The 18017-nt window shown below is 40.5% G+C and overlaps 1 protein-coding gene across 1 annotated transcript; it reads right to left on the bottom strand.

Annotated features, from left to right (window-relative positions):
* Window positions 1-342: 342 nt before the first annotated feature.
* On the bottom strand, window positions 343-17420 carry znf106a (zinc finger protein 106a). The gene is made up of 21 exons (XM_087779919.1): window positions 17340-17420; window positions 14809-14891; window positions 14633-14694; window positions 12755-12949; window positions 10104-12189; window positions 9466-9535; window positions 9243-9397; window positions 7587-7647; window positions 7241-7516; window positions 5662-6304; window positions 5568-5596; window positions 5361-5506; window positions 5160-5294; window positions 4597-4713; window positions 4089-4280; window positions 3970-4032; window positions 3768-3887; window positions 2898-2969; window positions 1707-1778; window positions 1500-1646; window positions 343-1434 (listed from the first exon to the last, which is right to left on the bottom strand). The coding sequence occupies exons 2-21, from the start codon at window positions 14860-14862 to the stop codon at window positions 1381-1383; spliced, it is 4749 nt and encodes a 1582-aa protein (XP_087636045.1). The 5' UTR covers window positions 14863-14891; window positions 17340-17420; the 3' UTR covers window positions 343-1380.
* Between the last annotated feature and the right edge of the window lie 597 nt (window positions 17421-18017).

Raw genomic sequence — 18017 nt, 5'->3', positions numbered from 1 at the left:
CGCTGATTGGTTGAACCGAAGATCATGTGGTCAAGCCTTTATTTTATTCTTTTAAAAGAGAAATTTAATTTTGTATCGACTTACGTATCATGTCTTGTACGAATGTATCGTAAGTTTCTTCAACTTGTATATTAAAAAAAAAGCTATAGAAAATACGTTAGCAACTGAAGAACGTGACGTCACCGTGTACGTCAGAAAACTTTCTTCACGACACCGGTCGCGTCGCTCGTGCAAAAAAGGTGAAACGATAGGTGGCGCTATTGCAAAGGTCATCCCAAAAAATACACAGTTGTATTTGAGGATAAAATAAGCATTTTGTACGCAAATCAAAACACACATTGATGATGTCATAACACTTTTATTAAGTCGTTCTTAATAAATGTCGTAGATTTCACTTTTAAAAAATGACAATTAGAAAAAGGTGAAGAAACTCTGGAATGCCGGGCGAGGAGGGAACCGAGTGGGTTTTTTTTCTTGGCGCGGCGGCAGTGGAAAGAGACGAGAAAACTCTGGGCGGCAGCAGCTGTCAAGTTGTGGGACGACAACAACAAAAATAACCGAGCGATTGTGAGATGGCATGGGATGTAAAATCTAAACCCTTCGTCCTGACACTTCCATCGAACGCCTCCGTCTCACTTCCTTCACCTCCACCTCAATCCGACGCCGTCTGTTCGATGCCCGCCTCATACACAACAGAAAAACAACGAATCGTGACCAGCGTTCCCAGACGGAACGCCTTTTTTTCGTCACTTCACTCGGGATAATCTGGAAATAAAACTCACAGATAAACAAACACACACCAGCGTCACTTCCTGGTTCTGTTTTCACTGCAAAGTCGCTCATAGGTCGCACTGCACTGCACCGAAATCCCTCAAAGTCTCAAAATCTATGAGCAACGAAAACCTCAATCTGAACAAAAGAAAAAAATAAATAAAAACAGTGCAACAACTATTTATTTAAAGTTAAACTGTCTGTAGACGACATTGAAATATTTAAAAAGAACTCTTGAGCAAGCGCTGCTCAGAAAATAAAACAAAATAAAACAAATTAATCCCATGCCATTATTCTCAACAACCATGATGGGGGTTTCTACTGGAAAGGGTCCCCGTCGCCACGGCAACTCTGGAGTTTCTTCAGTAAAAAAAATGTCACGTTTTGTCGGTGAAACTTTGGTCGGTGAGAGGAACTGCAGTGTTCGTGGTCAAACTGAAAAACACGAGACGTTTTTTGTACAATCAAAAAATACAAAAAGCTGATGTTTCAGTAACGGGATGTGGATGGAGTCTCCGGGGGACGCCCGGCGGGAGCCGGGGCCCGATTAAAGGTCCTCCCCAATATGGGGAGTCAAGGAGGATAAAAGGGTTTGAGGGGAAGCGGAGCTCAGAGCTCCAGGTCAGTCTCCTGGGAGTGGTTCTTCATGTGCGTCAGAACGACCTGTAGTTGAGATCCAGGGATGAATACACGGATCAGAACCATGACTAGAACCTTGGAGGGCGAACCTGCTTGGAGTTGCTGTGCGGGCAGATGAACTCCTCGCAGTTTTTCCAGCGGCACTTGAGCGTCTGGAAGTTGGCGCCGACGTGGTCGTCCAGCAGGTGCTGCTCCAGGTGCTCCGTCGCCGAGAAGACCAGCGTGCAGCCGCTCCACTGGAAACGCAGACGCACGTCAACCAACACTCGAGGTCAAAGGTCACGTTTGAGACTCACGCAGCAACGGTGGGTGGAGTCCAGGTTCATCTTCACCGCCTTCATGCTGCCGTCGTAGCAGCCGGTGTAGATCTGGAGACGCAGAGTAGTTTCGAGTAAGAGCGTGTATTATCAAGAATATGGTGGTACGTATCACGATACAGTTTCAATACATACGATATGTAGTGATATTGTAGTATCAAGCATATACGTGTAGTATTGTCCAGTACTTGACTCTGGTGTTGTAGTATTTACAGACCACATGACTCTTGACAAAGTTGTAACTGCTTTCATTTGTTTTCAAACCAAAATATGTCCAAACATCAGCTTTAAAAGCTGCTGGAGTCACTGTATCCTCTCGTCCTCAGTCATAACTGCTTACATTTGTTTTCTAACCAAAATATGTCCAAACATGAGCTTTAAAAGCTGCTGGAGTCACTGTATCCTCTCGTCCTCAGTCATAACTGCTTTCATTTGTTTTCTAACCAAAATATGTCCAAACATGAGCTTTAAAAGCTGCTGGACTCACTGTATCCTCTCGTCCTCAGTTGTAACTGCTTTCATTTGTTTTCAAGCCAAAATATGTCCAAACATCAGCTTTAAAAGCAGCTGGACTCACTGTATCCTCTCGTCCTCAGTCATAACTGCTTACATTTGTTTTCTAACCAAAATATGTCCAAACATGAGCTTTAAAAGCTGCTGGAGTCACTGTATCCTCTCGTCCTCAGTTGTAACTGCTTTCATTTGTTTTCAAACCAAAATATGTCCAAACATCAGCTTTAAAAGCTGCTGGAGTCACTGTATCCTCTCGTCCTCAGTCATGGTCGGGATCTCACATGATTTCAATGTACAGTTATAAAGACTGCTGCCATCCAGAGGCCGGAAGTTAAATTGCAACACAAAAATGAACAAAAAATATTTGCATGGTACTTAAAAAACTAATTATTTATAAACACACTAAACACATAAAACACATCCATAAGAAAAGGTGCTGTCGAATATCGATAAAGTATTGTGAGAGTCGGGACATTTAAGTCTATTGACACCTAGAGGTTTGAGGTTGTTTAAGACCTGAATATGAAATCGGATAGGTTTCAAAATAATTTTATTCACCATTTATTTCTTTTTCGAATACTTTTAAGAAAAAAAACGACATTCAAATCAATAAAAACTAAAACAAAACCTCATTTTAGTTGGTCTTTTTGGACTCACCATGTCCTTGTGGATGGTCATACATGTCACCATGTCCTTGTGTCCGCTGTAGACCACCAGCTGCTTCCCAGACTGATGGAGAGAAAAACTGCATCACGACCACGTCATCGGAACAAGACTAGTATCGAGTCATGGTGAGAGTACAGGGTCCAACAAGACGTATATTATCCAAACTGTAGGAATCTTACTGTAAAAATTGTAATTCTTCAGGCGTCAGGATAACAACTGGAACATTACCTTAAAATCCAGACTATGACGGGCACTTAATATCATTTAATCATTTTATTCACGTTTTAATTCTGGTTCTGATCTTAAAACAGATTTAATGTGTTTCTGCTTCACTGGAAAATCTGTCAAAATGTTTGTATGGATTGTAAGTCACGAAGCTGCACCACTTAATGGATTGTCAGAGCAGTACGGTAATCAGGACGAGTTAAATTACGTTGTATTACTCTGTAGTAAGTTGTACGTAACATAGTTAGAGAGAAGTTGGTGTATTTCTCTGTATTTTATGCGTCACAATTGAACAATGTTGAAATTATTGTGATTCAGTTGAATGAAGTTTGACTTGTCTGACTGTGTCGTTATTATTAATGTAAGGTAAGGTAAGGTAAACCTTATAGTCCAAAAAATACGGTAATATACTTGGATTTCGAGCCATTCTTCTGGCGGGCCACGTAAAGTCAGTAGTTAGGCCAGATGTGGCCCCCGGGACCTGACTTTATAGCGGAAAGTTTGAGGCGAAACTCACACTAATGTAATCTTTGTCGTGTTTATAGTTACCTGTATGTAACTCTGGTTCTAAGAGTAGGAAAATGAAGATGAAAAACCGCTAATACTGAACGATCCCTCATGTTCCCTGAATCTCACCTGCAGGTCGTAGACGTGGACCAGTTTGTCCAGGCAGGCGGTGACGATCACCTTCCCCAGGACCACCACCACCGTGACCACGTGCGTGTGACCCTTGTAGACGCGCACCAGCTCCCCCGTCTGCACGTCAGCAGGAGGACATTCAAATATTATAATACATTAAAAACCAAAGTCAAGCGGTCGCATCGGAGCCTGGACTCACGTGGATGTTGTGCGAGTGGACGCAGTGGTCGCTGGAGCCGCTGAACACCAGATCGTTGACCACCTGAGGAGGAGGAGGAGAGTGAGCACGCCGCCAGGCTAACGTGCTAACGCGCTCACCGTCATGCAGAGCACCGTCTTGGTGTGACCCTGGAGCGTACGCAGCAGCAGGCCGTTCTTGGCATCCCTCACGCTGATGGTGTTGTCGTACGAGCTGACCAGCAGGATGCGCCGCGCTCCCTCCTGCGACGAGGCCAGGCAGCTCACCGCCCTCGGCCCGTGACACTCGAACACGTCCACCTGCTTGTTCGTCTGCACGCAAACCAAAAAACTCCTTTAACACGAGGACAGTCTGTCTGCAAACACAGTCATTTAGAAAATGGACATTTTGGATAAAGTAAAAAAAACAACAACTCTTCCTCGCCTACTGTGTGTTGTGCTAGTTAGCGCCATAATGCTAACTGTTGCTAGTGATTTGATAAATGCTGATATAGGCATTTTAAACGTAAATAAAGGTCAATAATAACAATAGAAGCAGTTGATCCAAACCCATTAAAAAAGGGACATTTTTGTTCTTCTAAAACCTGGATCAACGCGTTTTCTGAGCAACCATTTCAGAAAAATGTACCTTGAGGTTAAAGGTCACCACTGTGCCGTTGGCGAGGCCGGCATACAAGGTTCTCCAGCGAGCGTGAAGGCAGAGAACCCGGTCCGACAGAGCGAAGTGCTGCTCGTACTCCTGGTTCTGTAGAGAAGAGCAGAACCATTGTTAGATGTAAAGAAGTTCAGAGTCATCAGAAAATTTAATTTGATTTTTAGTTTTTTTTTTAACTAAGTAAAAACCTTTTTACACATTTAGTTTGATGAATTGATTTAAATAATTAAAAATTGAATGTTTTAAATTCAATATAAAAATGTGTAATTGTGCCACCAGACTATACCAGAAGAGCACCGAGCTACTGGATGGAAACTTTCGGCCAATCATGCGACGAGCAGACGATCGCGTGACGGCGAGGATCACCATGGCAACCGTGAGATTACAGCTATTTGCAACTCTTAGTGTGAAGTTTAAAGTTGGAGCGAGCGGCTCGGTGCTCGATTGGATTGGTCTGTCAAGACGCCACTGTTATACCAACATTTTATATTGAATTAAAAATAGAGATATTATATATATCATGACTTCAGACTCACCCGAAGACTGTAGCAGCGAATGGTTTGGTCGCTGGACCCGGTGAAGAGCCGGTGATGCAGGGAAGGAGCCGCGGACACCAGCAGGCAGTTGACCTTTGAACTGTGACCCTTGAACACGGTGACACACTTGTGGCTCTGCAGACGAAGAAGCGGTTAATCGAGTTTTTTCCTTTAATCGCCCGCCGTCGTGGCCTCACTCACCACCAGGTCGAAGGCTTTGACGGTTCGGTCCCCGGAGCACGTGTACAGCAGCCCGTTGTGGATCTGCATGCCGTTCACCGCCTCCTGGTGGCCGTCGAACGCTCCCTCCGTGGGCTCCTCGTGCTCGCCGGGGTCGGAGAACGCGGCTGAGGGAGGGACGAGGGATTTAAACTCACGGTCAGGGTTCATCAAGTGGGTCTCACTTACCTGGAGCCACCTTCGGAAGAGTCAGGTCACTGTGAAGGACAGAGAAGTTGAATCAAAACTATTCAAGAGGGTCGTGGTAAGACCTTGTTTTTACCCCTCGGAGGACTTGCAGAGCTCCATGTCGCTGGTGGAGGTCACCTCGTTGCACGCCAGACTCTGCGGCTCAGGTTTATACGAGGTCCGCGTCGGACCCGAAGCCTTGTGAGCCTGCTGGCAGACCTCCATGCTCTCCTCCGAGTCCAGGTTCGTCTGCTGCTTGCTGGCGTCGCTCCTGCTCTCCGGGGCCGCGCCCCCCTCCCGAGGAGGGCTGCCCTGAGCCGCGCCGGCCTTCCTGCGGGGCCTCAGCCACCTCGTGCGGGGGATCTCGCCGTCCAGCTCGGTGTCGCTGCTTTCCAGCTGCTCCGCCCCCCCCTGGGCCTTCTTCAACACCTTCCTCTTCTTCAGCTTCCTCACGCGCTTGCCGCCCCTCAGCTCCGAGGGCGAGGCCGGCGTGCTGAGGACCGAGGGCACCGACGTGGGTCTGGAGAACTCCTCCAGGCTGCCCACCTCGGACCCCCGCCTGCGGTCCGAGGGGAGCCTGGCGGGCGAGTTGCTGTCCGGCAGGGACGCACTTTTGATCCTCGGAGACCTCCGGTGAAGAACCACCGCCAGGTCCTCTTTGCTGTCCTCGACTTCCGGTCCTTTGGTGGCGACGCGACCTTCGACCTTTCCTTCTGTGGGACCGTGGTGAGATGGACCTGTCGGAGAGAATGTTTTAGGATTTGTGTCGACCTCATGTCGGCCTCAGAGGAGATAAGAGGTTCTATTTTGATCATCATGTTTTCTCTGGTCGACGCTCACGAGCCAGAAATAACAAAGAGAGTCTGGGGTCAAATTAAATTGGGTCAAAGGCTACAAATGGCCCTTGTTTTGTTTAAAATTAATTATTATTATAAGTAATCCTATGAAGGTTGTTACATAAATGTATCGAACAATATGTAATTGGCATCAGAAAATTAAATAGTTTCATTTAATTTTGAATATTCTTTTTACTAAACGTTTTTAATGATTTAACTAATTATTTGTATACATTTCTGTTGGTTTGATATTATAATCCGAATACTTTAAAATAACTTTTCAATTCGTTGCCTTTTTAAAATGAAATATAAAGACGTTGGCATAACAATAGTAACATCAGACAATACCAATAGAGCAAAGAGCTACTTGATCCAACTTTCAGCCAATCACGCGACAAGAAGACGGTCACATGACGACGTAGACTAACAGAATGTGTCGATTCAACAAGTTGGATTCTAAAGCCAAATTTTTATATTAAATTAAAAAAAGTTATGAATTAAAACATTTATTTTTGAATTATTTAAAAAATGTATCAAACTCTATGTAAAAAAAATGTATTACAATATATATGTATATACAGTATATATATATATATATATATATACTATACATACATATATATTTGACCATATTGAAAAAAAATGTTTAAATATCAATGAATGAATCCAATTACTTATAACAAATAATAAAAAACAACAACAATATTTCAGTAAAACATTTAAAATGTTAAATTCAACGCTTCAATATTCTAGAACTACAAACTCCGTGTGACGATACTTCAATAACGCTGGTTGTCATAGTTACGATTAGTTACGGTTTGACGTGCTCAAGGTCACCTGATGCTGCAGGAGCAGGAAGCTCAGGCGTGGTGCTGTGAGCCCAGTGTGTGGTTCTGTCCAGCGAGTCCGGTTCCGAGCTGACCCGGACGGGCGAGCGCGGCTCCTGCTTGACGGCGACGGTCAGGGACGACGTGGCGACCTGGCGAGGAAGCTCCGGAGGACTGGAGTCGCTGACCTTCACGGTGGAGTTTGAGACAGAAGGGGGCGCCGGCGTCTGAGGAGGATCTTTCTTCTCTTCTTTGACCGTGACTTCTGGAGTTTTGTCTAAGCCTCCTTTGAAACGAGACTCGTGTTCACTTCACTTCACCACCAACAAAGATGAAGATGATGAACATGTTCTCACCTTGCATCCCCTTCAGCAGCTCAATACGTTTGCTTCTCAGTGAACTCATCTCCTCGGTGATCTGAAGCAACAAGAAGGTTCATTTAGTTTTTATTGAATTTAATTCAATTGTTTTCATATTAAAAGGTTTAATTCGTTTTTATTTAATAATTTAGTTTATTTTTTTTCCTATTAAAAGGTTTATTTAGTTTTTAATTAATAATTTAGTTGAATTGTTTTCATATTAAAAGGTTAATTTAGTTTTTAATGAATAATTTAGTTGAATTGTTTTCATATTAAAAGGTTTATTTAGTTTTTAATGAATAATTTAGTTAAATTGTTTTCATATGAAAAGGTTTAATTAGTTTTTATTTAATAATTTAGTTACATTTTTTCATATTAAAAAGGTTTATTTAGTTTTTAATGAATCATTTAGTTAAATTGTTTTCATATTAAAAGGTTTAATTAGTTTTTATTGAATAATTTAGTTAAATTGTTTTCATATAAAAAGGTCTATTTAGTTTTTATTTAATAATTTAATTAAACAGTTTTCATATTAAAAGGTTAATTTAGTTTTTAATGAATAATTTAGTTGAATTGTTTTCATATTAAAAGGTTAATTTAGTTTTTAATTAATAATTTAGTTGAATTGTTTTCATATTAAAAGGTTTATTTAGTTTTTAATGAATAATTTAGTTAAACAATTTTCAAATTGAAAGGTTTATTTAGTTTTTAATTAATAATTTAGTTAAATTGTTTTCATATGAAAAGGTTTAATAAGTTTTTATTTAATAATTTAGTTAAATTGTTTTCATATTAAAAAGGTTTATTTAGTTTTTAATGAATCATTTAGTTAAATTGTTTTCATATTAAAAGGTTTAATTAGTTTTTATTGAATAATTTAGTTAAATTGTTTTCATATAAAAAGATCTATTTAGTTTTTATTTAATAATTTAATTAAACAGTTTTCATATTAAAAGGTTAATTTAGTTTTTAATGAATAATTTAGTTTAATTGTTTTCATATTAAAAGGTTAATTTAGTTTTTAATTAATAATTTAGTTAAATTGTTTTCATATGAAAAGGTTTAATTCGTTTTTATTTAATAATTTAGTTACATTTTTTTCATATTAAAAAGGTTTATTTAGTTTTTAATGAATAATTTAGTTGAATTGTTTTCAAATTAAAAGGTTTATTTAGTTTTTAATGAATAATTTAGTTAAATTGTTTTCATATAAAAAGGTCTATTTAGTATATTTATTTAATAATTTAATTAAACAGTTTTCATATTAAAAGGTTTAATTCGTTTTAATTGAACAATTTAATTAAATAGTTTTCATATTAATAGGTTTAATTAGTTTTTATTGAATAATTGCCTTAAATTGTTTTCATTTATTTAAAAAAGAAAATCATCTATTTGTATATTCAATTAAAACGTGGAATTTGTTATTGATTCATTAAATTAAATTAATTACATATAGAAAGATTTAATTGGAATTGATTTAATAAATGGATCAACAATTTGTATATTAACAAAGTTCCATATTCTTATTACAATAATAAAAAATGTGTTGCCTTTTATATTCAACATAACATTTTTGCTCCCTGGTCATAAACTGGTTTGGTTGATGGTTCACTTAAGTCTCTTCTGTCATGGTGTGGTTCCCATCAAACTCACCTGCTGCTTCATCACCATGAACTGCTGCACGTCCCTGTAAGCCGCCTCCAGAGCCGCCCGGGCCTGGATCAGACTCGTCTCTACGGTCTGCATGGAGCGACTGAGCTCCTCCTCCCTCAGAGACACCACCAGCAGCTGGTCTATGTGCGAACGCTCTGCACATCAAATGGAAAAAAACATGACGTTGATCTTTAAACGGAACTGGTTTGAGCTTAATTCACACCTTTTTTGGATTTGGTCTTTCTTCTTTTGTTGTCATGATGCAGCCCTGCAGCCTCCACGCTCTTCCCTTCCTGCAACACAGCAAAAATAAAGGTTTAAGAAAATATATACTTAGATAATCAACAGCACTGTGTCCTTAATTATTTATAATCATTATTTATTTTTGTTCGTAGTGATTTCAATATTCATATTTAAACAGTGTATCAAATGTAACATTAACATGCAATTATTCACAGCGTTTTTTCACTTTTATGTTGCAATTCATTTTCTGGCCACTGGATGGCAGCACTCATTACGTAAAGCAGGGGTGTCAAACTGGTCCGGAAAAGGGCCGAGAGGATGCAGGTTTTTGTTCTAACCAGTCAAGCACACATGAGTTAACCAATCAGGTGTCGGCTTAAACCAGCAACACCTGACTGACTGTCTTCAGGCGCCTGATTGGTTCAACTACATGTGCTTGACTGGTTGGATCCAAAACCTGCACCGTCTCGGTCCTTTTCTGGACCGGTTTGACACCCCTGACGTAAAGGAACAATAAGATCCCAACGAAGACAGAGGACGAGAGGATACGGTAGATTCAAGCAGGGATGCAATATATTGCAATAGATCAAAACTTTCTATCACAACCATTTCACCTACCCTTGTGGATCTTCGCCTCTTTCCCGTGCCCTGGCTGTCCATCTGATCCCCTGAGCTGCTGTCCACGAGTGTCAAGTCTATTTGCTGCAGAGTCTTCGAGGTCGTCGACGACGTCTCTTCTAATTCCTGCTCCATATCCTGCTGACTGCTGACCGTCACTTTGGGAAAGCTGGTAGATCTTTGCACTTCGGGGGTGGCATCTTTCTTCTCTTGGGGGAAAAGGGAGTGACTGGTACTGGGGGCTATGCTGCTCTCTGACAAGGAGCGACTACGAGACACCGTTGTGGTGGGAACGTCCATGATGGAGTCCCATTGAAAGCCTTCGATCATGGCGAAGTTGACTTCCTCCAGATTTTGGTCGTCTTGTTCACTGGCCACCATCTCGATCCCGAACCTGGGCATTCCCTTCCCTTTGTCCTGCTTCTTCCTGAGCTCCTGGTAGACTTGGTCCCAGTTCACGTTTCGACGAGAGCCGGAAGAGCTGATGAGCTGTCGCACGGTGGGTTTCAGACCGGAATCCTTGTCCGAGTCACTTCTCCGTGCCTCGCCTATGTCGCGGACCCGGCGGGCGATGTTTAGGTTTGGTTCGTGGACCCCTGTTTTACTCTTGGAGCTGATGTTTTTGGTGAGATCTCGTTTCAGGATCGGCAGAAGGTCCATCTTGGATGAACCGGATGCGTTCGGGGCCTCGTCGCTTTTGGACGCGTCGCTCTCCGAGCCCATCCCTGCGTCCGAAGGCTGCGCGATCTCAACCGAGGCATCGGCGCCGGCCTGCTCGGCTGTGCTCGTGCCGACAGGTTCCGAGGTCGGCACCGTTGATGTGCTGATGTGCAACGACTGAAGATACTGGCCGCTTTCTAAAGATGTCCTTTTTTTATCAGAACCTTTTGTGATTTCACTTACTTTGGGTGCATTTTGCCTAGAGCTGCCTTCTTTGTTGAATCCAGTTGGACTTGAAGTCTGATCCTTCAGAGAAACTTCCAACTTGTTAGTTTTGGATTTATCTAAAGATCCGGCCTTTTTTGACACAACACTTTTATTCATTTTTTCTTTGACTTCCTGTTCTGGTTGGGTTGTTCTTAGGAGTGGCGGTTTGTTTTGAGTGGGAGCCTTTGCTGGGATGGGAGGTTGTTTCTCCGTCTTAGTATCTTCAGGCATTGATAGTTTTCTTGTCTTCTGGATGGATGTGGGAATATGGAATCCATCTTTCTTAGCACTACTACTGCTGCTGCTGCTCTCATTGCCTTTATCTTGTTTCAGTTTCTTTTTAAGAACCCCTTTATTTTCCTCACTCTGCCCACCAAGTGTTGATTGTTCTGGAGTTTTTGTCCGTTGTTTCTTTGAGGGTTTAGCCACAGCTGGAGGATCCTGCTTCTGGGTATCGTTTGCTTTGGGACATATTTCCATTGAGTGCGCCTTGGCTTCTTTATGGTCCTTCGGAACAGGGTAAGGTGACCAGCGACAGGCTTTGTCCAGTTTCTGATTGCTGCCATTTTTCTTCGCGTTCTTCACAGAACTTTGATCAGAATCTGGGGTCTGAGATTCAGACTGAGTTTGGACCTTCTGCCGGTCGTCTGGCTTCTGCGTCGGTTTGCCGTCAATAAAGAAAAGGTGTTGAGGAGGAGGGTATGCAGCTTGGCTAAAGAGATCAGGCGTCTGACAATTATTCCCTGGGTACATGGAAATATTATTTCTACCGTAGAGACCGTGACTACTGCCGCCATTGCTTAACCAGGGTAGACGGCCTCGTCCAGCATCAAAAGAATTCCCTTGATTCCACTTTTGGTGACCCCAACTAGTGTTCCCGCCGTAACTTCCTGAATATCTGTCAAAGTTAGGCGGGGCCTGAGCATGCCAAGTGGCACTTTTGCCCTGCCTTGGGTTCGTCCAGGGTTCCCTCTCTCGGTCCCCAAACTGAACAGCACGGTTCCAGGACTTGTGAAAACCAGCTCTGTAGCCTTGTGGTTTTTCCCAGTGGCTCTGATAACGCTCTTTGGCTTCTTTAAGTCTTTGCTGAAACTCTTCCTGTTTTCGTTGCTCCTCTTCTTCTTTTGCCAGTTTTGCGGCAGCTGCCTCCTTCTCTTTTCTGAGGGTAAAGACATGGTAAGTTGAAGATCCCTGAAAACGCGTCACGTTATATTTTGATCGGAAATGTAGTTTTTGCCACCAGAAATCAGCAACCAAAGGAAACAAATGTCTTTCTTCTGGTTGTTGGAAGAGTTTATAGCAATTGTTGCAAGTCTTACACATGATTTTCCGTGCATAAATGGAACTCCTAAAGAGAGTGTTACATGATTTTTGCAATTCTTTTAGCATCAAGAATCCCTGTGCTTCACACATTACATACGTTATACTATATGTGAGTACTAGTAACTAAATCAGTAGAAGTTCTGGTGAAGTCGGTGAGTATTTAAGGCAACGGAGGTCATGTTGATTCTGGTCCCTGCCTTATTTTGGCTGCTGTTCTGGAATTGGACTCCTGGCAAGATATACCAGGCTTGAGACGTCTGTGTAGCTCAACGTGACTTTTCAAGCCAACTAAATAGTGTCTCTAATTAAAATGGTAGATACATGACGACATAAGTAGATTAGCTATAATAGAAAGAAGAGCCTAGAAGAAGTAAGCATTAATAAAATGGTAAGAAACTTACCTGATCTGCTCTTTCCTCTTTCCAATGAGGTCCACCAGCTCCTTGTTGAAGTAGTCCGTCTCCCGCACCTTCCCAGTGTTGTCACGCTCTGCTGCCTCCACGTTTTGTTTGTGCGTGGGACTGGAGATGTGACCGGCGTAGTCGGTGAGGTTCGTCACCGTCACCTTGCACACTCGGCACTCGTGTCCGCAATCCCTGGGGAGCAGAGGCGACAGCGGGCGTTCAACGGGCGCTTGAGGCATCTTTCTGGTCTTTGGTTTTTGTTCCCGCCTGCAGAGCAGCAGTAGCTCTACTCGAAGTTTAACGAAGGTAAGGAGAGGAGAATACTCGACAGTCCTTAACTTTTGTCCAAATTCCTATTTGTCACAGATCAGGAGGTATCTAACTTGAAATTTTCTCCGCTTTTTAAAAAAAAAGGTAAAATCTTCCTGATCCTAAAATCTCCACTCTTCAGCAGGTCATCGTTGGCGGGGCGATGGCAGGAGCACCCGGGCGGTCGGCACGTGGAGCCGGTTTCAAACCACCACAGCCGGCCATGCAGCTCAGTGCTGGGGAAGCCAAAGGAGGGTAAGAGAGGCAGCGTCTAGTGCGGTCTCATGATGGTACCCGCTGCACACTGACGCTCCGCACAAGGCAGCGTCTGTTTTAGACTTCGTCCTTCATCGGCCAGATCCCGCCCCCCTAGGGCTGCTCAGCGTGAGCTATTAAAATGTGCCCCAAGACCAATCCTATCTAAAGCCAGTGTAACCAGAGCCTGCAGCTGCTCTCCAACCCTTCTTCAAAACCCTTCCCAAGTATGTCACCTCGTGACACTGAGTCACCGGGTTCTCGGATCCTTTCCAACCCCTCTTTCAGATCTGTGTCATGGCCTACTGCCTTTTTATGACCGCTTGGCCACTTGGCAAACTTCTTATCCACTATTTGTTATTATCAAAAATGTAAAATGAACGATACTTTAAGCATAGCATTATTTAGCATAGCAGTATTTGAATTAAGTATTTGGAATAAGTATTTAGGTGCATGAGAGAAACATCACTCTTGTACTTAATTGCAATATAAGGTTCTTATCCAAGTAAATAGAATTTCATAACTGCTGAGTTGAATCTTCATGCAGCAAAAATGAAGTAGTTTTATAGTTAAATATTTGATGTGTTTGGGAAAAAGCCAATGTTGGATTTGGTCATAAATACTCATTTAAATATGTAACTTGTCTATACAGTATGTGTGTGTTTAAGGACATACTTTCAAAGATCACCACAAGGGTGATATGACATCCAGTTGCTATTCGAATAAGGCGAGCCTGTTGTTCCGGGGAGATTATATCCAAATATACCACAGCTCCGACAGCTGCCCCAATATCTACTTGCCCTACAACTGCTGTAAACACGTGCACACGAGCCACATGACCCACTTGGAGCTCCGCAGAACCCTTCGGTCAAAGTCACATCGACCGTCTTTGAAAAACACTTGTTCTGAAAAGAATAAAATCCTAGAAAAAAGACTTTATTATATATACAAATGGTATCTTAGACTAAACAGTAATGGTCTCATATTTCAAAATAAGAGCGGCTAAATGAAATTTCTAACCTTAATCTAGCTATATATGGCCTGATAGAGACTGTATATAATAAGCAAATGTTCTGCAGGTCATTTCTAGTTTTTAAAACTTCAGAAATGGGGAGACTGCAGCATATTAGTGGATTTAGCATTTTATAATAAGGAACGACTCGACAAAAACAACAAACACATAATTATTTTGAATATATTTCTGCAAAATAAAAACTAACAAATATATTTGTAAAGTTAAAGTTATTCACCACAATCCTTAATCAGTTACTTCATGGGTTAATAAAGATCATTTTAGGACAATCTACTCACCGTCCTTTAAGTTTCTCCAGCTCCCTGTGATGCAACATACTTCGTACATGCTCATCCATTTCCTACAAAAGGAAAAACAACTCATAATATTCACAATATAATGAATGAAACATGGGTAATAGTTTTACTGACGTTGTTTAATGTGGTCATCAGTACATTTAATGTCATTAAATTACCTGTCTGGACGCATGGACGGTCTCACAGAGGATACACTTTCTTTCTCTCGCCATATTGACCAGTGTTTAAAATCAGCCCATTTCTGTCACATAAAATATATGTTAAAGAATGAAAAACCGTGTTAAAAAGTTAGTTTTAAAGTGTTAAAACATGTTCTGAATAATTCAAGTTTATAACAAAAACATGTCACTGGTCAACATTAACCTTTAACCAGCCACGCGTTAGCGGAGTTTCAGTCGGACCACGAGTCTAAATCTAGACTGCTGACGGAGTCTGTCGGCCTAAAGAAGCTCCGAGCAGATTCATGTCTGGACAAAACAACGTCACAAATTCAAAGACCAAATGGTGAATCCTTGATGATGATGAAGGAACTGACACTAACACTCCTGTATTTTATATGCAGCACATTTATTACCATTTAAACATGTTATTTTACTGTTTACTTTTCCAATTAAAAACAAGTTACAACCTCTGTACTTGATTGATCAACTTAGAGACCTGCTTTTTACTTCTTCTTTCAAAGTGGAAGAATAGTATAACATTTTGCAAATAATCATGTTTTAATTTACATCTCTTGGTCACATGGCAACATGAAGGGGGAAAAAAAAAGTCCTGTTTATTTTGTTACCCAAGCTTTTCAAATATGAAAATAAACAATTAAAATAAGCTGTGTTGTGTTTTAAAGCGTGTGGGATTGTGGCTTTAGCAGGTCTGGATTGATTGATTGATTGATTGATTGATATTCCTTTATCCTCATATTCCTTTAAAACTTCAGTTGTTTTAGCAGACAAAATGCACATATTAAACAAAGACAATAATAAAAAACGGTAATAAGAAATATACTGAAAGCAATAAAGAGGGTTACATAAAAATAATAAAGGGACTAAGTTAAGAATGCAGAAAGAAAACACAATTATAGGTTTATAAATTACCATTGTCTGGGCACGATAATTGACAATAAAGTTGGGTTATGATGCAGAAGTGATTTTATTAAATCTATTTTTTGTTCTATCAGTTGCTGCCTTGGTAACATTACCATTGAAGACAAGACCTCACTGTGAAAACGGTGCGAGTTGCCTTAAAGGTAACAGTCTCGAGGAAGTATTCAATACTGAAGTACTGAAAAAGGCCAAATCAATCAGAAAAGATTGTACTTATCGTTTACCTCAAGCTTGCCGATAAAATGAAGTATGAAAATGGCTACTTTATCTGTCTGTTTCACAGACCGAGCTGGATCAGATGCACATTCAATGCATGATAAAATGATGTAAAATAATGTTATATTTAAGTGAATTTAATAGTATTTCAAGGGATTTAAACATTCGACAGACATGTTCCCTGATGTGTTTGAATCTCTGCTAAGGCATTTAATATTGATTGACAGATATTTATTTATGTATTCCATCATTATGGAAATGAACTGAATGGAACTTTATTGGTCATGTCGCTCCAGTGGCGATTTGTTTCACAGCACAATACACACATTCACAGAAACACGAAAACAAGACTCACAACGTGTCATTGAACTTGGCAGCAAATTGTACAAATACGAAGAGCAGTATTACCAGGACACAGAAGTAAAGAACCTGATTTATGGTCTGATATAAGTTAATAGTAAATAATAAAATATAATAATAAATCAATCAACAAAATAACAGCAACTTTTGGACTATATTTCTTTGTCTGTGGTGTTAAGAGCTTGTATGGAGAGTGGTACAGAAGAGCTTTTAAATCTTAAATCTTGGCAGCGGTCAACCGGGCTCCTGAGAAAGAAGCTTGTACTGATTTTAAAGCCAAACATTGAAACAGTTCTTGGAGAAACGGTTGCACAGAAAGTAACAACGAGTAAAACATTTTGGAAAATTGGGAATCTTTCCATCAGATTAATGGACAACTGTCTTCGACATAATCTAAATTCAAGCACTCGAGGCTGGTCTGTGTTCAGACGAAGTTCCATCAAACAACACAAATAAAAACACAATTTTAACAAAACACACTGGGACGCACCACTATGTTTGTTTTCCTAGCATAGCGAATAAACATAAACAATCTAACTGTAAAGTCACTTTCAGGGAAAGAAGGAATTAAGACGTCGCTCCAAAACTCCAGTTAACACCATTAGCTTGAACATGTACACAAAAACAGAAGATAAAGAATGAATGAAAACTTGTGCAAAAAACTTTCTCGACCTGCAGACTGGGTCTTTATTTTTAGCTTAGCAGTAGCCAGATGTTAGGTTCGAGCCTCTAGAAAGTGTTAAAAGGACGGAAATAAACATTAACGAAGACACGAGAGAGAAACTTAAAATGTCATTTTTAGTGTCGCTATCAGTAATCGATCAAATATCGACCCCATCCAAACAAACGTGAGGACATCACATGAATGTATACAAGCTAGCAACATGATGCTAGCAAGCTAGCTGTAGAGTTTTAGTACTTGTTTGGTATCATAACATTGACCGTATGAGGGAAAAAAGGGATAATGCACAGAGTTTATGTTCGTTATAAATGTATCGGTGACTCTTCGGTACCTTTAAAACCTCCGTGTGCGTGTGAAACTACTGCCTTTTGGCATCCATCGTAGAAGCTAATAACATCCTCCCATGCTAGCGACACTCTGAGAGTGGTGCTGCGTTCAGGGACATTTACAAAATCGGAACAAAGGGAAACTGGACGAAAGTCCCGAAATAACTACATTGTTCTTTGATGTTTAAGTTGAGATCATGTTTTACTAATTTTCTATAGCAAAACAACTATATTCAACTTGTAACTTTTTTTCATAAAATAAATACGGATCGTTTATTGTTTGCTGGATGATTTAAATCTTTAATTATTTTTTTTAAACAAGCATGCAATGACTTTTAAATTAAATTATGTTATTAAAATGTCATCATGTCGCTTCAACAACAGTCTTAACAAATACTGTCATGATAAATTTCACATAATAAGTACAATATAATTTAACATTTAGACGCAGACTTTTTTTTACCTGCGCTGTAGAAATCATTTTTGACAATTTGAGTCCCAGTATTGAATTAATAGTAGAAAAATATATATATTAAACGTTTAATTATGACTCACCCCAACTTCCTGCATGATTTTTGTACTTGTCATTATTTATTTTCCTTTTTATTATTATTATTCTGCTATGATTATTATTATATATATATATATTTGTATTGTTTGTTATTATTCTGTTAAATGAGAAA

This window comes from Callionymus lyra, chromosome 18, assembly GCF_982586985.1.
Source record: "Callionymus lyra chromosome 18, fCalLyr1.hap1.1, whole genome shotgun sequence".
In the NCBI taxonomy this organism is placed as follows: domain Eukaryota; kingdom Metazoa; phylum Chordata; class Actinopteri; order Syngnathiformes; family Callionymidae; genus Callionymus; species Callionymus lyra.
The sequence above is the reverse complement of the archived record's forward strand: the minus strand, read 5'-3'. Positions and strand labels throughout refer to the sequence as shown.

Excerpts from the sequence above, each read along its gene's own strand:
- znf106a (XM_087779919.1), bottom strand. The coding sequence starts at position 14,862 with ATGGCGAGAGAAAGAAAGTGTATCCTCTGTGAGACCGTCCATGCGTCC. Across the intron at positions 12,190-12,754 it reads AAGAGGAAAGAGCAGATCAG|AAAAGAGAAGGAGGCAGCTG; the intron begins GTAAGTTTCTTA and ends CTTTACCCTCAG. Across the intron at positions 7,648-9,242 it reads TCATGGTGATGAAGCAGCAG|ATCACCGAGGAGATGAGTTC; the intron begins GTGAGTTTGATG and ends TTGTTGCTTCAG.